The following is a 22723-nucleotide window of genomic DNA, read 5'->3' on the forward strand; positions in this document are numbered from 1 at the left end:
CACATCGACATAGAAGTATATGTCAGAAGTATATACTGGTACCAAAGATTACTTATTTGTATCTCAAGTTTACATATTGAAAAACACATAGTACCATAGGGACTTTTTTTAAAGGACACCACCCAAGTGCAGCTTGTCTACATTTTTCAACCATTTTGGCGCTCCATTAAGACACTGGTTAAGCAGCTATTGTTAGTTATGATGTGGTGAAAACCAATCTGATTCTAACAGAAATGAGGTCACAAAGCAGCATACCCGATAACAGAACCTAAAAGCAGAGTTGATCGTTTTCTGGCAATACCTTTTCAAAGTACATTTACGTATTTAAACAGCTTTAGGAAGATTTCCATCAAAGTTGACAGGTCTTTGGATAGTACTTATTATGATTGTTACTTAGTTGACAAAATAAACTTTTATTAAATATTTTAGACTAAATAATATTTTTTTGAACACGAGAATCTCTTTTTTGTATTGTAATTTTTACACACTTTGACACACTTTTACTTTGAGTGGCTTTATACAAACAGGCCCTGACATTGGCAAAGCCGGCCCTTGACAAAATAAATGGATTTGCTGGGTTTGAGTCTTTTTGTGCCCAACTAATGTTCTCCTGGAGCTAATCTAGCAGCCACTTTGTACATACTTTGGTTGTTGTGATGGTTGTCATGTCACCCATGTTTACCCTGATTTTAGGTAGGCGCAACCCATTTTTCAAACACTCTCCTCCAACAACTCAACGCGTTGCCTGAATTATTATTTCCATTGACATAGTGAAGCCAGTAGTGAAATTTTGCGACCTGCCATTTTGCCAACTTCCAGCTGTTGCCACATTGTTGTCCGATCCTGTTTGGTAATACAGAATTGGAGAGCCTAAAAATATGTCTTAATCAGCTTTTTTACCTGCTATGGAAAGTGAATGAAGTCAAAGGCTGTCCACATCAGCTTACTTACTGCAACTGATCTGAAGGCATTGGCAAGATCTAGAGAAACCACACGCAGGTCTTTCTTCTCCTTTCTTGCCATTTGCAACTGGTGAAAGATGATGTTAGCATGTTCCAAATATCTGGAGAAACACCCTATGCCTGCCTTCTGAAGAGTCAATGAAGTTGTTACTCTTCAGAAATCCTGAGAGTCTATTGCCCACGACGCTAAAGAAAATCTTACCATCCACATTCAAGAAGCCGATTTGGCGAATCTGCTCAACATTGAGGAGTTTTTCTCCTTGGGGATCATTATGCCTCCTGGCCCCTGCCCTACTCCAGAAATATTCCTAAGGAATTAAATTTAAAGTATAACCAGGTTATTTTTATTTGTAATAAAACCGCCTTACTATGCATTTAATACAATAACCGTAAGGCTAACAAATGGTGTCAATGGGAATTGAGAATGTTGGCGTTTGTATGAGTTTGTAGGGGTTTGTTGGGATCTGTGTATAGCCTGTTGTATTTAAGAGATTCTCACATTATATCATATACTGTATATCACAGTTAAAGGGATAATTCACCACAAAATTCAAATTCTGTCATTATTCACAAATCCTCTTCTCATTTCAAACCTGTGTGGCTTCTGTAGAAGCCACACAGAAGAAGATATTTTGAAGAATGTTGGTAACCAAACAATAGCGGTGCCCACTGACTTTTATCGGTTTTGTCTCCATTCAGTGTAGAAGTTGTTGTTCGGTTACCAACATTCTTCAAAATATCTTTTGTGTTCTGCGAAAGCAAATAGTTCAGTGGGTGAGTATGACTGAACGTTCATAGCTATCTTTTTAACCATAATATACAGTATAAATGTAATGGTATCTATATAGGTTTTTAAGCATACAGTATTATTAGTTATCTTTCCGCATATTTATGTATTTTGTGCTTTTGATTTTAATTATCTATTGCAAGATAACATCAAATTACTATAACAACACTGTAGCATTTTTTACAGGGTGTGTTATAAGAAATGCTGGATTTGCGTGCTACCATGTGCACACCGATTGTGAAGATAAGAGCCCAAATGAACTTTCATTTTCGATTTTCATGCTCTGAACATTCAAAATGACGTTGGTAAGTAGGGATTAGTTTCTTATTTTGATCTGCCTTGGTTTATACTATATATATATAAATTTTTCTTTGTGAAGACATTTATTGTAGGAGTTTTGTATAGCCTATGAAATTGACAAAAAACTCAAATTCATTTACTATGTAATTCAGAGTTTGACGCTGAATGTTAGATTGAACCGAAATAAACGAATGAGACCATTTTGAACATTTATGTAAAACAATACGACAAGGTATTTACAAAGTAAATGGTGTTTAAATCTGATGTTCATGTAGGAAAAAACAAGACGACTAGACATGAAATCCAGCTTTGATTTTTTTTTAATACACTATTAAAAACAATAAACATATGCAAGAATAAGGGAACAAATAATGCGGAACATATGCGGCTGTAAAACAAAGCGAATTAAAATGTTGCTTAGCTGTGTTGCCATTCGGCTTCAATTTTTAACATGTAATGCTGCAATACACCTTCTAAAACTTCCATTACTGGCACACTAGCATTTTGGTCTTTCACTATTCCCCCAATAACTAATTTGACTACCTCTGCAATTCTTTAATCAAAATACCTTTTCTTGAATTCAACGCATTTTCTCTTCAAGAGAATGTAAAACCAAATTACGTTTCGTCTCATTTTCGTCTTCTCATCCTTCGCACGATCAATACACATATGCCCAATGCAACAGTGAAAATTAGAAGATTGATAGAGATAATAAGGTATTTCAACCATGGAAGGGCAGGTGTTGGCTCTTTTTCTAAAACAGAAAAAGAAAACAATTTATACAGAAAAAATATGACATAATATACCCTATTTCCTTATATTTAACGCACCTGTTAATGTGATAACTGTCCAATTACCAGTCATGTATCGGAGCTTCTCATCTACAAAACATGTTGCTGTGCACACGATTTTTTCAGTGTCTGTAAGACTGAGGTCGCTTATAGTCAATGAGCTAAAATAGTGCTCGGATATACCGTTCACTCTTTTGTTGTATTTTTCTTTGTCTGTGATAGCTACACGGTTGTTTGAGTTTTCGTCCTGAACTTTCCAGATCATTGTACAGCTCCTGACGGTTTCTTTATCCTTAGTTAAGTTGCAGTAAATTACTGCGGTGTGGCCAACTTCATATTTCTCTTCCAATGAATATTGCACTACTTGTACTTTTGCAAATCCAACACCTTAAAGTAAAAAATAATAATGCAGTCCCTTAAGCATCATTTCTTGATTCATTCAATTAATGCTAATGAATCTAAAGAAAATACAAGTTCAAATATTCTTACCAAAGAGACACAAAAGCAGCGATGACCTAAAATGCATTGTGTTCATTGTAATTTTGTAATCCTGCAGCCTCAGTTACCTCTGTGCCTTTGACTAGTCAGCAAACAGACACAAGCGGAAAACAGCAGACCAAAAGAACCACAAGCTCAGTGCAGTGGATGTGATGAGATGAACAGCAAGCAAACTCAAAGCACAGTTATAAAAACACTGTATGGATTATTTGGACACATACGTAGATTAACCTACATTTTGATAATGTACTTATGTTGAGCTGATGTAGTTCTCCCAAATGTTATCCTCTTTTTACCAGTCTCAATTGCACCTTGTTTTTGTAAAAGTAGGATTAGTGCAATATAGCAACAAATCAGGTAATCAAATCCAGGTTGCTAAAAAATCTGTTAATAACCTTTTTTGACAGAGACATAAGGCAAGTACTAACTGAAGAATTGTGTGACACCAAATTAGCATAAAACGACTGAATTAAATAAATACATCCCAATGGCACCCCCTGCAGGACACTGATCCTAATAGTCCCTACGCAGATATTTCATGTTTTCGAAACTTTTTTTTAGAAAAATGTTATTTTATGTACATGTAAAAACATCCTACGAATATAGTTTTACAAATTGAAAACCAAGGCTATAATAGCAAGATTATCAGGCTCTAAATACTGGGGGCCGCAATTCCAAGGACCTGCACTTCTGGTACCGCACTTCTACTTCTCTTGAGTAATTGTTCCAATTAACTAGCATAATATAACACATCAAGTAAAAAAACTATAAATCATGGCCTTTTCAGAGTGAGGATACGGGATGACTCATGGTACATTAAACAAATTATAAATTGAACTCATAAAGTAGTTTTACATGAACCACATTCATGCACCTCTTAATTAAATTCACCAACTTTATTGATGACGTTTTCATTGAATCCTAAGAGATAGAAAAGTGTACAGGGAAAGCGAGAGAAGTCTATGAAATAATAAACCTTTTGTTGAACATGTTCAACTCTCTAATTTTATATTTAAAAGATCTTATAGTGACCAGATGGCCACTAAGGCCGAAGCCTAACGTTACTTGACAAATGTATAAATATTTGATATTTTAATATAATGAGTGTAATTAACAAGGTTTCACAAAGAAGTGCTACATATTGTACTGGTTAGGCCTAGGATTCATCATCCAATGGTCATAGTCGTGCTACGGTTTCATTAAATGATTTTATTTACAGCTCGTTTTACAGCATTGGAACCTTATTGTGGCTTCAGTGCATTCACGATTATTTAGCAACTCGCAATCAACTCATTACATTAACTTTGGAAATAAATGTTTCACAATTGCTTTTAATGTCAAACGAAAAGATAGCGTTCACATTTGATACTCGCGTGTACCCTTCAGAAAAACACGCAAATGCCCTAGGGTCCTACAAATGGGTCCCCAAAAATGCTGTAGGCCTACTGAAAGTGCAGCCTTCGGGTTTGCAGGCAGATGCTGCTCTGTAATTGTCAGGCGACAGAGAGAGAAATAGACTGAGATAATTTAATTTTGTTATCGTTATTAACAATGAATTAAAACTCTGCCAAAGTTATCACAAACTCTCCTCTAAAGTAATATAGTCATGAAGAAGAACAATATTATGGATCAAAATGATATCACAAAGAAAAACACAATACTGAACACAAAGCCCCACTACCGCACCATATCAGCTCAAAAGTAGAAAGGTCATCCATGGCCTTATTAAAACGGTAATCAATAAGAATTCTAGATGTAAGCAAGGTTTGAAAACAGACGTCAACATCATCACTAGACTGCAGTTGTATTTTGTTTTTCCTACTGATGTAAAACAGCCATCTTTGCATGATCCAAGATGAAATTCAACAATTGACAAATAAAACGTTTTTCTCGTGAATACTTAAACCCAAAGTTAAAGTCTCATTACAAAATGTTTCCTGAAGACTCAAATACAAATCTTTTAAACTAAGAAACAAAGGTTCCAATCTAGTTCAAAACAAAAAAGGATGAAAAACAGTCCCCTACGCGCTTTGGCAATGGAGGCTTATATAGAGATTTCCATTCAGGTTTACACTCATAACTTAGTTTAAGGACAGAGCGCCATGGCGAATCAGTTTTCTTCTCAAGCAAATTTTTATCAAAAACCAAAATACAAACCTTATACAGTTTTTAACCTTCGCAGGTCAAGAAATCCAGTGAGAAATATTCATAGGAGTTTAAGAAAAACGTGTACTTTCATCAAAACTGGCCTGAACACTTAAATATGGAAAAGGATCCTTATCAACAATAGCACCAGCCCCTACAAAAAAAGTCTTTAAGTAGGTGATTTTAGTCAGTTGTAAATCAAAGCCAGCAATTCATTCAAAATTCATTATAACACAAAGATAAAACCCACAAGGGGGTAAAACAGGAACGAGATAAATGATAAACACAGGCACCACAGGAACATAAACGGACAACACTGACACTAGACTAAAACACTTGACAGGATTGCAATAAACTAACACTCAACTAGACTTGATAGGGAGAAGCTACAGGCAGGACAGTCCAAGTCATGGAATAAAACGTAGAATGGCTACAAACACATGCACTGGCAACATGTACAACACACAATGAACCGACAAGGACTAGGAATATAAACAGTACTTATAAAGGGGAGAACTCATTTGGGAAAATTGGACAGGGACGGTGACGGGAAGGTGACAAGATTTAACATAACAAGAGGACAAGCGGGGAGAAGATGGGACATGTTAGGGAGATTAAACACTAATGGGAGATTAACGGAGAAACAAGGGGGTGGAGCTACACGGAAGACACTCGCCGAATGTGAAAACATGCGACGCGCATTTCCCAAATTTCCCCTAAATCATGAGTTGAGGGAGAGAGAGAACGCACACGGAAGAGACAGCAAAGTAAAAACAAAAGAAAGAGAGGGAGTGAGCAAGGATCAAACCCGAGTCCTGACAGTAATACAATGACTCGACTAAGCTCTCATTTGTACGAAAAGTGTGCAAAATTCACTGGGGCTGTCCCCTTAAAAGATAACACCTTCTGTATTCTTCAATACTTTAAGATGTACAAAAAGGAACTATTTAGGGGTAGATAAGGTGCAAATACAGTTCTGTCTGCATCTAATAGGGTTTCTGCCCTGTGACAACATTAGTCACAATTTTGTTGCACAATATTTTGGACAGTGTGGCTTTGTGAGATTTAAACCTGAAAACTATTGTGAATTGGTTCATTATTCAGGATGATAGTAGTAATACAACTCTGCAGTTATTTTGCTGCTTAAGATTTTTTCTTAGATGTTTTGTAGTAGATTGTTTGAAACCAAAACAGTGGTCTTCTGATTTTTTAAACCACAGTTTTAAAATTAAGATATTATATAAATATTGGTTTATTTATAATATAAATATATGCTATTGACTTGTTTGGTTTGTGGACATTGGTTTTGTTGCTTCTGCTTTCATTTAGTCTCTTTAAAGGAGTCATTTGACGTGGCTTAAACGAATATTATCGTTTGATTTAGATTTAATACTATGTGTATACAGGATTTGACATTCAAAAACACTGTATTTTCCACATACCGTGCTTGTTTGTATCTCCTCTTTGCTCCGCCTCTCTGAAACGGACTGATTTTTTACAAAGCTCATAGCTCTGAAAAGTGAAGTGTGCTATGATTGACCAGTTAACCAGTGCATGTTGAATGGTTGAATACTGCAAGCGTGTGACGGTGGTTTCAAAACAATTGTACTGACAGGTACACCCACCTTACTTGCGTATACCTTTGGCGGTCTTATTTAAAGTCATACTACAGACTGACTTAGATTTGTGGGGATGTGGTTTCACGAGGCGTTTCAGGCAGGTCGGAGTGAACATTCGCTTGACATTTTTATACTTTAATTTTAGCAATTTTACGTGCCTAATAGATCCAATTTATAACACAACAAAGATACAGAAAACACATATTCGCGCCATTTGACCCCCTTTAAATTTGGTGAAAGTAATTTTTTTTGTCTTTTCTGTTTTTAGTATGGTGTGACAGTGCTGTGTACACTCCTCTTTATATGCAAGACTTCTCTTGGTCTGTCTGGTAAGTGTACATATTGACATTTTGGTTGCAATTTAGCATGTGCACATCTTATATATGGTTTAGTATTCTACGGTTTTAAAGGGATACTTCAGGCAAAATGTCCCCATGTTTTACTAAACCTCAAGGCATCCTAAGTGAATGGGACATTCTTCTTGAAGAATAATGCAGTCAGAGTTATAACACCTCTTATCCTTTTACTTCCAAGCAGTAGAATGGGAGTTAATGGGGGACAATTTTTTGAAGCTCCAAACAGTGCATCCATCAAAGAACTGCTCAACAAAGCTCTGTGGTCTTAACAAAGGTCTTCTGAAGTGAATCGATGTGTTTGTTAAAGATAAATATCCATATTGCAACGTATAATAAAGCTAAAGTCTAACATTTGCTGGAGGCGAACGAGAGGCTTGTTTTTCTTGCAAATGACGCAGGCCTAAGTTCCTGTGACGAACACAGCATTTTTTTTTCAGCCAATAGGACACCGCCTCCTAATGGCGGGAGCTTTTGTCATCATCATTTAGCGGAAAAACAAGCCTCTCGTTTGCCTGCAGTGGATGTTAGACATTATCGTTATTAAGAGAAAAGGGAAACGTGGTATTATAACTGCCACTGCATTATTCTTCAAGAAGAATGTCCCATTTACTTAGGATGCCTTGAGGGTGAGTAAAACATGGGGATATTTAGATTAATGCCTTATGTACCGCTTTATGATCAGGGATGGTACCTGTTACACAGTTACAGTACACATGTACTGTAGCTCACATACCTGTAGCGCAGGAATGTAAAATAAAGTACATAGTATACAATTCAAGTAAAGAGATGACAATCTTTCTGCCATTGGAGAAAGTTTGTGCATATCAACTAACTAGTTGTGTAGTAAGTGCATGAAACATATAATCAGTTGTTTTAGGGCTTTTAAAAGGAAACTCCACAAAAAAAGAAGATTATGTCATGATGAACTACCTTAAGTTGTCGCTGTTGAACACAAAGACATATATTTAAAAGGGAGTTAGCAACTAGCAGTTCTGGGGACTACCATAGTAGAATTTTTTTTTTTATATTTTTTTGTTTAGTTGAAAAACAGAAGATCATTTGAGAAAAGAAGAATTTTGGAAAGCAAACAGTTCTGGGGCATCTTTAACTGCAATGTCATTTTTTCTACTATGGTAGTCAATGGTGAACCAGAACTGTTAGTTGCTAGCATATTGCAAAATATGACTTTTAATTCAAGTTTTTTTAGGTGTTTTGAATTAAAGACCTACACTGAATGATAAACAATGCCGATTCAATTGTATAGGCTCAATATTAACTAACATATTTGAAAAAAATCATTGTCACTCTTTGCAACACAACAAAATATGTTTTTTTGCACTTTCAGATAATGATCATATAACCTTGAAATGCATTGCTGAGAAAATGACAAACTGCAGTGGTAAAAACTTATGTTTCTCTGTTATACAGTTTACATTTGGGTTACATGTTCAGATTTTTGTAAATGTTTTGTAATTTTGTTTTTACCATGAAGACAGCAAAGGAGAACACAGACTAGTTTTTTAATTGGACACCAATGGGTTTTATTAGCTGTTATGCTCTCTCCAGTTGGAAGTATTACAGAACCTTCCATCTCACTAGCTTATCTTATACCTAGTACTACTTCTAAGAATATAAGACAGCATTTGTAACTTGTCAAGGAGAGAAAAGAACTGAATTAAGTACTTTAGGAATTATTAAATAATATATGGATGCATTCATGTGGTAAAAGGTGTCCAGCATTTATGTAGCGCTGCCCAGCCGCCAGAGAGCGATATCTACAAATGTATTTTGGATATCTTTAAAAATGTTTAAATGTGATTATGATTATGATTATATTAGTGTAATATACTTAAACCAATTAGGACGAGTCAAAATTACAGAAGAGCTATCTGAAATTTGAATTTTGACTAGTCAAAACTAAATTATGACTAGTACTCCCAGGGGTATTTTATATCAAAACCGTTTGCCATAGGCAATGAGTTTAAGTCTCAATGCAAAGAATTTCTTCCGTCTTACTTTAATCAAAACACATAAATAAATTGCCCTCAGAAATGTAACGTACAGTGGATTTTCTGTCATATCACTGAGACATCAGTTTTGTTTTGTATATAAAAAAAACGCTCATATTTGCCGGCCCAGAATCCTTATTTTCACCTACAGTCTAGTCTCGTGTAGCAGTTCTATTTCATTGTTCCAGACCACCAGAGACATTCAGTACATGGTGGAAGAATCACGTCTCAGGCATACATCGAGAATCACAGTTTAAATTCAGTCACAAACTCAATGATGCGCGCACAGTAAAACCCTGGGGTTATACTCATTTGGTGTCATTTGAAAAATGAATTGTAACCATTGTTTCCTCAGAAGTTCTTACCTTGGTAGTTTAAGGAAGAAGGAATTAGTTTCACATTGTAGAACACAGGATCTAGACATGATTCACACCCATCACGAACGAGCGACACTGTTTGGGGGAGGAGAGTGAAGTTTTTGCGGAAGTCCTAGCAAAACGTAGGTGGGGACTATTTCTAGTGATGTTGATACGCGACAGTTAGAGACTCGGACTAGGTCAAGTCTCGTTTGCGTGATTCAAAGTCAACTCCCTTTTTTACAAGCCAATAACTTTGTTATTCATTCACTTTCGGACTCACAACTTGGCGGACGGCTTACTTTCAATGACGGGGACTTTGGGAACATCGTGATATACGAGGCAACTGGAACCCCACGCTAATTCGAGTGGCTCCATGCTGGCCAGGATGCCTTGGTTCGGTCTTCTGTTGACTCTGAAGACTGGCCCACCTAAGCCAATGCCTCTTCACAGGGACTTGCTTACGCAGGGGTGCTATGGCAACCCTTCCCAAGCAGGTTGAAACTGTGCGCTTGGTCACTGGGGTTGTGAGGGCACTCTCTCAATGTTCAGCTGGTGTAAGGAACACTGTCTTGAGAGCGAGGGCCCCTTAAACGCTTCGCACCTATGCTAGTAAATGGAACCTATTCATTTCCTGGTGTGAGAAGCAGGTTTCAGTCCGGTGGATTGTCCTGTTAGCGTGATACTTTTTTTCAGCAGCATTTGTTGGATCCCGGTCGTTTCCAGCTACTCTTGCCCTGTCAGCCCATCGGGATCCTACGGGGCAGGTGTCAGTGATCGCCGATAGGTAAGTGGTCGCTTTTTTCAAAGGAGCTATGTTATGAATCTCACACAGAACCCAAGTGCAGGCAAGCACGAGACAAGATGGTAGGGGAAACACAGGACTTTATTAACAAAGGAACCCTATAAACTGACAAAACAGAACCCACGAGGGGGAAAACAAAACAGGATAAATAATAAACTTTTACAAGGACAAGAACACTGACTAACTAGACTATAAAACAAACACTGGATACAAACACTAAACTAACACTTACTAAGACAGGGAACAGGAACCAGGAACGACTCAACAATAGACAAGGTACGATACAGTGGCAGCTACACGCAAACAAAGCACAAGTAACGAAACCACCACAGGACAAAGAAACATGAGGACTCTTTATAGGGAACAAACACAGGATAATTAATAGGGACCAGGTGATAGGGATTAACACTCATGGGAAGGTAATCAACACAAACTAGGAAACAGGAGGGTAGGGAAAACGCAGACAAGACATGAGAAGGCGCATATCAGCCAATATGTAAGCAAAGACATGTCCATCTCACACAAAACCCAAGGACTTATGCCATGACTCCACTGCAAGACAAGAATAACCATGACATGATAGTAGAATCATGACAGGCTATGCACTCTTAAGATCCCAGCAAGGGTAGCGTATACCCAGTGGGACATACGAGTGGTGTTGGATGGTCTCTGTTCAGTCCCCTATGAACCATTGGAGCAAGCAGACATTTCTATGAAGACTGCCTTTCTTTTGGCAATAACATCAACCAGAAGAGTTGGAAAAATGCATGCGTTGTCAGTGAGTCCACAATGTCTCAGATGGGGGCCAGAGGGTAGTCAGGTTGTGCTCTGGCCAAACCCAGTTTTCCTGTCCCAAGTGTAGTCTAACCAGTATGCAAATCAGACTACTCATTTAGCAGTATTTAGGAAGGGGAATGAGACATTCCAGGAGACTGTGTGTCCAATTTGTGCGTTAAGGCAGTATGTCTTAAGGACTGCTTCAGGGCGTACCATGGACCAGTTGTTCGTCTGTTTTGGCCCTGACAGGAAGGGTAAACCCTTATCAAAGCAGAGGCTTGCCCATTGGGTAGTTGGCACTATAATTGAGGCGTATTGTTCATCAGGCTATACGATACCTGCACCTATTAGGTGTCATCCAAGTCTGACAGTGGCCACGTCTCGGGCGGCATTGCGTGGTGTGCCCCTATCAGAAATATGCGCAGCAGATACTTGGGCATCACCTTGAACATTCACAAGGTTTTACAGACTTAATGTGGCTTCTGTTCCTTTTATTTGGCTCTGCAGTCTGCCTGTTGACATCCATGCTGCGGTATCCTAATGACCTAGTTGTATTAGTCTTCCACCATGTACTAACTGTCTCTGGCAGTCTGGAACAATGAAATAGAACGCTGGTTGCTCCTGTAACCTTGACTGTATGAATGGTGGAAGACCGCCGGAGTCTCTTGACACTTGGATTGAGAATGACTTTGAGGCCAACCGTGACATAGTCAGGGGTTTATATAGCTTCTGCCGCGTCATAGGTCAAGGCCAAGTATGATTGAATTTAATACGGGATTCTTGATGTATGCGTGAGACGCGATTCTTTACCATGTACTGACCATCTCTGGCGGTCTTCCACCATTCATAGAACCACGCTTACGGGAGTAACCAGCGAACTTATTGCCACTTTCTTTTGAAAGGCCAGCCCTATGATTGACAGCTAAATCAACCAATCACGTTTCGTTTTGTGCCGCGTCATGTTTAAAGGTGTTGAAATGTCCCCGCAATAACAGACCGATGTACATTCACGAACGTGTCAAAAGTTAACAGAAACTACAATGGTTATAAGTTTATGCCATGAACCTCGCATACTTTTAAGAATTGAGCGGGCGGGGACAAAGGTGGGACCAGAGTGAGCAAATGGCATGCCAAAACAAACAATTCCATGTCTCTCTCACACAAAACACGTGGGTTTGTCATGATCCTGCCAAAAGACTATAAAAACATGATCAAAAAGAGGCAGAATCATGACAGTTAAACAACTGTCCATAATTGAATTTAAGTTGGATTAAAGTATAATTGTGAGTGGACGTCTTATGTTTAGTGTTTCATGTTTTCCAGTGTTACAATTTGAATGCACAAAATCAGATGACCAGTGTTGTAAATCACACAAGGAATGTGGACTCACCAAGGATTTCGTAAATGAGGTGCTTGGTAATATTCTCTGTGTCCTCAATAGTGGTATGTTTTTCATTTTTGACTTTTAAAATACAACAAAACATTGTTAGCAGTAAGGAGGGTCTCTTTTCCTAAAATCACGAAGTCCAAGTGGACTGGAGAATACATTTATTGTGGTCATATGTATTCATAAATTGTGGTCTGGTTGTAAAGTCATCATAACATGTTAGTACTTAACATTGTAACTCAGGTTCTCGGAGTTATCTTAGAGTAATATAGACATTAAGGAAAACCCTCAAATATTGTAAAACGTGCGCCAGACTTAAGTTTGTTTGTTATTGGGAAATCAGACTTACCATGTTATGATGGCTAATAGATATAACTACAATCAGTCCAACAAAAAAATCCCCTTATATTTATTCAAAAGGGGACAGTGCAAGCTAATTAACATGGACACTAATTAACAGGTATGTAAACATGGCATATTTAATCATTAAGGGTTATTTTCATCTATAGTCCCAGGCAGGTTGATGGTAAAAGTCAATACATAGCCTAAAACATTAAGAATATTAACAAGATTTTTATAGGAACTGCTCCATTATTAAATTGTTGTTTGCATGCTGTGAATTATTCTTCTGAATCTAAACTAAATCTTTATAATATAAGAAATGTTGTACATTTCTTTTAAGTACTGTGTAGCATTTGATATTTATTTATACAGTATATATATATTTCTTTTTTAGAAATGAAATGTACGTTTCATATTTCTCATATGCGACATCTGGCTAAAAACAATACATGTAAAAAGATGGAAATCAGAAAGGGAGAAGACCGCAATGAGTACCATTGTAAATTCTCTGTCAGTGGTGAGTGTATTTCTTTGCACAATGAAATTTTTGAATTTTTTTATTATTTTATAAATATAAATTATTAATATTTATATTCAAGAGGCAAATAAATATTGGATATTAACATGTGTTCCTTTTTTTATTAAGATGACAAATGTTTAATGAAGACAGAAATAGAAGAGCTGTATACTTGCATGCCGAAAGGTAGTGTTTGTTTCAGCACCTAAATTAGTTTGATTTGCTATTGCATGTAAATAAACAGTGAAAATTCTTTGCAAAGAAGTAAAAAAGTCATGATAATACTTTTTTTACTTAAGGCTGTAATACACTACAAGAGTTTTGCTCAGATTTTCAGTCTGGACTTGCTGCAGATTTATCGCGCAGTGTGTTATGCCCTGTTTTTCTCTGCAAATGTTCAAAAAGTCTTAAATATCTGTTCAGATTTTAAGTGTCTAGTGCATTCCAGCCTTTTGTCAAGGATGTGTTTCAGCTATTTATTTTGCAATTAACTGAACAGTGATTTCATCTAAACTGTTTGTGCTTAAAAAAAACAGAGAAAAATAAAACACGCTCAGAGAAAGTTGAGGGAGATACCACACCCCCAGCATGCACTGATACTTGCAATGGTATGAGGTTTTTGTCAATTGCTATTCTCGTTTACTGTGAAAAAAAAACACTCCATTTCAAAACCCACATTCACGTAACAATGTCAAAGCCACATTTCAACAATTTCAAAGTATGCTTATTAAGAGTATTTGACTTTTTGTTCCTTTTCTTTTTCAGAGTTACCATGGCAGATAGCATTTGCACTTGCACCTGCACTTGCACTTGCACTTGGAATTTATTTTGTTGTAATGGTAAGATCATATAATAGCTCTTCAATAACATTACTTAAAAATACAAGAGAATTTAAACACAAAGAACAAACTACTGTACATTTAAATCAAGATACAAAACACATTCGGAGTTTGGATTTCTGGCTGAACTTGGCATACCCAATTTTAAATGCACACCATATCCACTAAAAGTGGTGTAAATACAAAATGTGGGTGTCCTATTGCAGGAAAACCCTTCAAATTTCATAAAACACTGCTGAAAGTGATAACATAGTACAGATTGTGTTTTCAGTCCTATAAAAAAGACACAAAAATAAAGACGCGCTAGCTCTTAAAGGGGCAGCAGCATTATAAATGTTTTAATGATCATCAAAAACAATCAAACGAAGACTCACTGCTCCGGACTGATCAACTTTAATAACTTTAATCTGGTTCTAATTCTATATTTCAGAATACTTTATTATTGTACTACTGTAGGCTACAACTGAAGACTATGAAGTGTCATTTTACATTTGACTCTTTATTTAACTTTATTCAGTTTCTGTACCTAATAACCTCGGTAAGATCAACCTAAAACACCTAAAAAGCACTGTTAATTGTATTTGTGTGTTTTGACACAGAACGGGATGAAATAGAACCCACGTGCAGGCAGCTTAAGGGTAAACTAAAATACTATTTTTAATGAAACAAACACCCTCGATGAGGGAAAAACACGATAATTAATAAATACTTCAAACCAACAACTTCCCACAAGGGGGATTAAACAAACAAGAAGAATAATCCAAAATAATAAATCCAACACGAAAAGAGCATGTCCACAGCAAAATGTAATCCAACTAAATCATACAAGGTCGAGTAAAATGCACGAACGGAGAACAATGCACCGAACAAGGCCTGGGAATTTAAACAGGACTTATAAAGGGGAAAGACTAATGAAGGATGATTACACAGGGACGGAGACAAGAAGGTGACAAGACATAGCATTAGCGGGAAGATAGTGGGACAGGTAAAGGAGATGAAACACTAGGATACTAGCGGAGAACAAGGGGCGGAGATGTCAAAACATACCGACACATGTCTCCACACAACACAAAACACACTCAAGACATGGTGCTATCACGACCCTGTCCACAAGGCTCGAAAACTAAGGACAGGAAGGACAGGATCCTAACATGTTTGCCTTGTTTCATTTCTTTGTGCTTTTCGTCATAATTTGATTATTTGATCTAACTTTATACTAACTGACTACTATAACTAGAGTTGGGTTAATAGTTTTATGGTATTATGAGCTTATTTATTAAGATTGCATATATAAAAAAATACAATAATAACTAGACATTATTATTTATTTATAAATTTTTGTGGTGGGCATGTAAAATTTTAGTCAGGGCCAGTGAAAATGTAGAAATTAATGTATGCATAATAATCGTCATAATCGTCCAACTGTGATTATTCCTGTGAGTATAATCGTACTAACAAAATCTAAAAGCGTTGCATCCCTAGCTGTGACATGGGGATATGTCGATGATGAATTTCAGCCTAAATAAGTTATTTTATGTATGATAAATGGTGCATTTCTTGATAAACTATACTCTAAGCTTTCAAATGATACCACATATGATAGTTAGAGTTACAGAAATAAATGTTAACATTAAGGGAATACTTTTATGACGTAACAGGTAAATCAATTTCAGTTAGGGTCACTCACAGGAATTGGAATTAGTATCAGTTTGGATGGATGATGAAAAAAACAACGTGCATATATATAACCACAGGTTGGTTTCAGTTGCAAAAGAGAACAGAGGGGCAAACTAAGAACAAAGGTAAAATATTTTGGCAATTCGTGTTGCTGCCCGACAGAAGTCAGAGAATAATGTAGAATAGACAGCAATCAAGCACCCTTAAATAAAAGAGAATTGAATGACCTTAGGCTAAATAAGACGAGCAGGCTAAATTTAGTAAATGCATTGCAAACATACAAAAATTAACGGTGCAAAACATTTTTGTTAAAGACTCAAAGTAAATGTTCACTTTAACAGCCCTTTTTTTAAAATAATAATAAATGTTATTTTATAGGTACTTTTCTTGACACTCAAGGTACACAAAACAACAACAATTAAAACAATCAAATACGATACAGTTAAAAAATACAAAACAAATATAATCAGGAGTACTATTAAACAAATACGTTTTAAGTTTATATGTAAATTGTGAGAGAGACTCAATATTTTGAAGTTTAGATGGGAGAGAATTCCAGAGCTGAGGAGCAGAGCGACTGAAAGCTCTGGTCCCCATAGTAACAAGACGGACATGAGGAACAGATAAATGAATAGAGGAAGAGGATCTGAGTGCGCGAGCAGGTGTAGTAATATGGACGAGGTCGAGAAGATATGAAGGTGCACGATTATGAATGACTTTAAAAGTAAGAAGTAACTATAAGATAAGTGATAGGGAGGCATTGAAGCTTTTGTAAAATAGGTGTGACGGATAGAAGGGGTGAGAGTGATACGGGCAGCCGAGTTTTGAACCAGTTGAAATCTAGGGAGGGTTTTATGGAAGGCCGAACAAACAGGAATTAAAATAGTCTAAGCGAGACGAGAATAGACAATAAATGAGAATAGCGGTGGAGTAAGGCGTGAGGGAGATTTTAATAACTTTACAACTGAAAGAAATAAAGGATTGCAATTAAACAATGGAATTTAACGGTACGGTACACCACTCTTTCAATATATAGAAGAAAATGTATGTTTTTAAAGCCAATTAATTACATTTTATATTTTTTTCCCTTAATTTGTAGGTAAAGCGGAATAATTCAGGTAAAAAGATGTTTGAGATTTATGAATGGGAAAATATAAACAATTATTGAGATTGAAAATGTATCATGCATTTTTCAAATGGAAATCTATGTTTACCAATCCCTTTTTCTAAACTAGTAGCTTCCTTAACATGGATTTGTAACAAATATACGTTTTATGATTATGTTGATTTTTCTATCTTAACTAGTTAATTTACACAATATTCACTTTTTGACACATGCAGTGATATTATATACTGTGTATATATATGCGTCTCCTTCAAACAAGACTGTGTTAAGAACTTGATAATGAAAATTATAATAAAACTGATGAAGTACAAATATTGTTTATTTTCAGACAGGGAGGCCAATACAAATGACGGCCAGGTAAACATCCCCCTTAATAATAGTAAGTACACAATCCATACACTGACATGTTTTTTAAGATTTATGAAAAGCAGGAAAAGTAATACTTATAATAACAATGATCATTTTCAAAATCGACAACAGTTTGTACAGAATTTCAGAATGGTTGTCAGATATGCAATGGAATTCAGTCCATTTAAAGGCGATAATACACTACACAACTTACACTTACAGACTTTGAAGATGTTTACACAGAACAATGGGAATTTAAACTCTCAGACGTTTAAATTGTTCAAAACAACCCAAACTCACAGAAACAAGTGCCTAATTGCAAATTATAAAAACATGGATGTACAGGGCATGACTCATTGGCTGTATCTCAAATCCAAGAACACAAAGAACAGACTTCTCGTGTAGTCTTGCGAGTCAGCCTTTTAAGAACGAACTTGGATGGAAGCATCGCAGTGACTTAAAGCGGGTCCTTGAAATCGAGAACACATCTGGGTACTTTTGCGTTCTCTGTTCTTTGCACTTTGGTATTGCAATCAGACTTTGTTGGTTGAAGATGACGTTGAGAACACGAAGACACAAGATCGCTGAAGAATGCATATTAAGAAAAAGCCTTTGTGCTGAGTTGCAGAAGAATAAAATGAGCCGAACGTATTTAAATGCAATCAGTGCAGATATGATATTCATGTGTGCCCTAATGTTTTACTGTGAAGTGTGTTAACAGCAACTGCAGACTGATGCAGGCTTCATGCAGGTATTCGCCTTTACTGAAAATCAGGGCAAAACACATTGGCAAAAATTTGCTGTGCAAATTTGCTGTGCAAATTTTTGCAGTGCACTCAAAAAAAAGGTTGTTGAACAAACTTAATTAAATTAAGAAAAAGTTTTCCACGAAATTCAATTACATTGCTCCAGCTAAATCCAATTTGTTTGAAACGATTCTTTGTTGTATGAACTTAACTTTTTCAGACGTCGTGATTAAATTTGTTTGTGTCAGATCTACTGAGTAATGTTTTGCAACGCATTATAGAAAGAATTTTGTCAGGTTAATTATGTTTTATTTTACCATGCCTACATAAAATAATGTTAAACAAACATGATTTTTTTATGTTAACGTTTCATAGGTTCTGTAGTAGAGTAGGCGGGGCGAGACCGTGGTTCGAGTCCGGTGAGTAATTGTGAATTAGCGCCAGCTGTGCGCACACCGGCCTCGAATCACGTAGGAGATTGGGAGCATATAAAAGGAAGGAGCGACCGGACCGTCGAAGAGAGAGGACCGGGCCCGAACTTATGTTATGTTTGTATTTATATTTGTATTTATATTATGTTATGTTTTGTTCGCCGGCGGTCGTCCGTGAGGGGCCGCCGGCTCTTAAATTACTTTATTAAATGTTTAAATGTTTGCCGGTTCCCGACTCCTTCCTTCCATTTTATTGAGATTTGTTACAGGTTCATTTAACGTTCTCAGCATTAGTGTTTTTAGTAAATGTGACACAACATTTTTTTTTGTCTCTAACAAGATATGAAGTTAATCAAGCTTAACAGAAATTCTACTTAATAACTTAACCGCCCACTACCTAAGAAAAGGCAACGTTTTTTTAAACAATGGTTAAACTAAAAAATATAACAAACTCTTCAAAACCTTAAAGATAAATGATCATTAAATACTAACAAGTGTTTCTTTTTAGTGAAAAATGCATGAAAAAATACCCACAGTCCAGCCCGAAATTATTAATACCCCTGCCAAATTCTGACTTATAGTTACTTTTATTCAACCAGTTAGTTTTTTGGAGCGGAAATGACACAGGCTTCTCCCAAAAGATAATAAGACGAAGTACAAGAGGCATCATTGTGGAAAAAAATATTTCTTAGTTTACTTGTTTACATTTGAATAAATATTGGCATGTCCAAAATTATTCACAGACTTCTAAGTCATGAATCGAACAGCCTTTATTGACTATTACAGCAATCAAACACTTCCTACAATTGCTATCCAGCTTTATGCATGTCTCCACTGGTATTTTTGCCCATTCATCTTTAGCGATGAGCTCCAACTCTTTCAGGTTGGAGGATCTCCTTGCCATCACCCTGATGTTTAGCTCCCTCCACAGATTCTCAATTGGATTTAAGTTAGGACTCCGCCTGGTCCACTCCAAAACGTTGATGTTTTTGGCCGCAAACCATTTCTTCACCACTTATGTAGGGTGTTTTGGGTCGTTGTCGTGCTGAAATGTCCACTGGTGCCTAAGGAAGAGTTTCCCTGCAGATTGCCTGATGTTGGTGTTGAGAATTCTGATGTATTGCTCCTTTTTCATGGTGCCGTGGGGATGGTGTTCTTGGGGTTGAAGGCTTCTCCTTTTTTACGCCAAATGATTGATACATCATAGTGGACAAACAATTCAATTTTTGTTTCATCGGACCATAAAACAGAAGACCAGAAGTCCTAAAGGCCTAACTATCAAAATGCAGTTATACGCAAAGCATGCTGGGAAATAAGTCCTCTGCCCAATTATAACTATTTTATGTTAAGACAACACAACTCCTTTATGTTGTCCCAACATGAATGATTTAGTTATATGACAAAACATAATAAAATCTTGTTGTGACCACATTTTTTAAAAGTTGTGTTGATTTAACTTAAGCAAGTTAAGTAAATTGAACAAGCAGCAAAACTTTTCATTTTTGAGTGTGCCTATGTGCAACCTTTTCTTTCAAGCTGGAGTTCTATATACTTGAATAGAGAAAAAGGTTCTGCTGTTGTCATATTTTTTTTATCATTTGTATAATGTAAATTATCACTTCCTGTTGTAGACCTGTTTATGATCAGTCGTAGTCTTTCATTACCATGCCCTATAGTGTATCCAGGTTTCTTTCATGATGAAAATAAATTGTTTACTGTGTGTGGAACTAGCTTTTCTCTGACATATTTGTTAACACATTTGTTGTTATCTCTTTCTCGCCTGGTTAAAATTGTTTGCTTTCATCCAATCCAGGGCAGTCGTGACCGGAAGATTGCCTGTTCGATTCTCAGGGCCGACGGTAACAACTGGTGCTCTTGAGCAAGCCACCATACCCATACTTGTTCCCCGGGGGCTGCAGTGATAGCTGCCCACTTGCTGTGCGTGTGTTCACACATATGGGTCACCATACCTGACAAACAGGTCACTTTCAATCAACAGTGCGCAACATCAAACATGTTTTCGTCTAGAAAATTACTGTTATTATTGTTCTTGTTTGGCCATATTTAAACCAGAATTGGACTTGAGCAAAGTTTTTATGGAGTTTTTTCAAAATTCAATCCTCTTTGATTGAACTAAAAATAATTATTTTGTAATCAAAAATAAAAATTTGCTGAAAAATTACGAGCAAATCTGTAAATTTTGTTATTTTTCTTTGTGCTCTTCAAAAACTTTTCATCACAAACCAAAAATGTTGCTCTTTTCTGCTGTCCTTTTTTGCAGGTCGGAAAGTTTTGCTTTCTATTTGAATAGTTTTGCTATGCCCACTACCCACCCTCGTCATCATGGCAGCCAGAGCTTTAATCTAATTATGTAATGATTGCTACTTTAGAAGGAAGTGATACCTCTGTATAGTTTTGATAGCTATTTTAGCTTGATAGCTTATTCTTAAATAGTTAATAATAATTTATACAGGCAACTGTCTTACACAGAATTTACCATTCTTATGTTTAATAATATTCAGTCACATTAAACATTTACTCAAAAATGTCGACAACTTCACATTACACATTACATTCACTACAGTATATGTCCCGAAGTAGTCAACATATAAATGAAAACACGTATATGATTTTAGTACATTTATTATGTTACTTCAATAAATTACTAAAAACGTTAATTGTTAATATTTTAGTATATTTATTTATAATGACTTGTAAAACAATAGTAATTGTTTGTATTCAGTCAACACCCAAATACCTTTTACAGTTTGATTTTATTGTTGATATTATTTTGCTTGACTAAAGTCATTTCAAACTTTAAAAGAGCATTTAGTTGTTTGAGTGCTTAGAACTTTTGCATTCATGCTTGATTCAGTTAATGGCTGAGATTTACACAAGTCCTCAGCTAGAGTTTGAGTCAAGTCTGAAGTCTTTATCGCTTGAGTCCGAGTCAAGTCTGAAGTCCTTCCATGCCTTATTGAAAAGACTCTCATACTCAAAAATCCTATTTACAAAGTTGTGTCATAAAGAGAAAGCATATGATGTTTGGGCAACCAGGGACACTATGGGCCTCGCTAGCACTATTTATTCGGGGCTCTAGCACCCAACTGTTTGTAATCTAGTCCCGAATGTTTTGGTCTAGAATATTCCATTCCATTTTCTACCGCTTATCCGAACTACCTCGGGTCACGGGGAGACTGTGCCTATCTCAGGAGTCATCGGGCATCAAGGCAGGATACACCCTGGATGGAGTGGTCTAGAATATATTAATAGGAATTAAAGTAACTGGACGTTTAAAATTCGCTGCTGACGCTGTGTACACACACGATGCTGACTGCAGCCTCTATCACAAGCGTCAAGTCTGACACACACAGGCATGCACATACACACACCATGTGACTGATTTCAACCTGTCCCTAGAAGATAACCATGCAGTTTAGCTGCTCAACGAAATAAAATATAACAGTGTAAGGGCAGAGAAGAGTGCAGAACGGCAATGGCCAAGAAACAAACAAATCTTCTTACATTTTGGCAGGAGACGAAGAAAGGTATTAACTTTTTGTGCGAGAACACGAAGGCGAAAATGTACACCTATAACTCATGATCTAAAAATCTAGATTAACACAACAAGCCCAAACAGTTTTGGGTGATCCTGCTATTGCGGTATAGGCTAATCTTTATCAAAATCATTGCAAAGATACCAAAAATGATTTATTTCAATTTGTGATGCATTATTTTTACGAGGATAATGCACAGATGATGTTGCTCATGTGAGGTTAGTAAGTGGTCTGTGTGAAACTTTGGCAGCAAACATTGGTCCGACGGCAACGTAGTGTTCCTGGCCGAAATTAGTCGCGGTAGGACAGCATAAATCTGTAAAAATATATGACATAGAACATTTCCTA

At 36.6% G+C, this 22723-nt stretch overlaps 1 protein-coding gene and 1 long non-coding RNA gene across 3 annotated transcripts; one reads left to right on the forward strand and one right to left on the reverse strand.

Annotated features, from left to right (window-relative positions):
- The first annotated feature begins 1998 nt into the window (after window positions 1–1998).
- LOC130429180 (uncharacterized) lies at window positions 1999–21000 on the forward strand. Of its 2 annotated transcripts, none has more exons than XM_056757601.1 (11): window positions 1999–2054; window positions 7371–7431; window positions 8804–8857; window positions 12729–12848; window positions 13529–13651; window positions 13781–13837; window positions 14188–14259; window positions 14417–14490; window positions 17267–17285; window positions 17622–17672; window positions 20632–21000. In XM_056757601.1, exons 1-11 carry the CDS (start codon window positions 2046–2048, stop codon window positions 20640–20642), a joined length of 651 nt encoding a protein of 216 aa, XP_056613579.1. In that variant the 5' UTR covers window positions 1999–2045; the 3' UTR covers window positions 20643–21000. The 2 variants fall into 2 exon arrangements, with proteins under 2 accessions (XP_056613579.1, XP_056613577.1); XM_056757599.1 differs by lacking the exon at window positions 20632–21000 and adding an exon at window positions 18763–19040.
- On the reverse strand, window positions 2347–3479 carry LOC130429181 (uncharacterized). The gene is made up of 3 exons (XR_008907549.1): window positions 3330–3479; window positions 2880–3227; window positions 2347–2803 (listed from the first exon to the last, which is right to left on the reverse strand). It is a non-coding gene; the product is annotated as an uncharacterized LOC130429181 (long non-coding RNA).
- Window positions 21001–22723: the final 1723 nt, after the last annotated feature.

The sequence above is a fragment of the Triplophysa dalaica genome, chromosome 9, assembly GCF_015846415.1.
Source record: "Triplophysa dalaica isolate WHDGS20190420 chromosome 9, ASM1584641v1, whole genome shotgun sequence".
NCBI classification, from domain to species: Eukaryota; Metazoa; Chordata; class Actinopteri; order Cypriniformes; family Nemacheilidae; genus Triplophysa; species Triplophysa dalaica.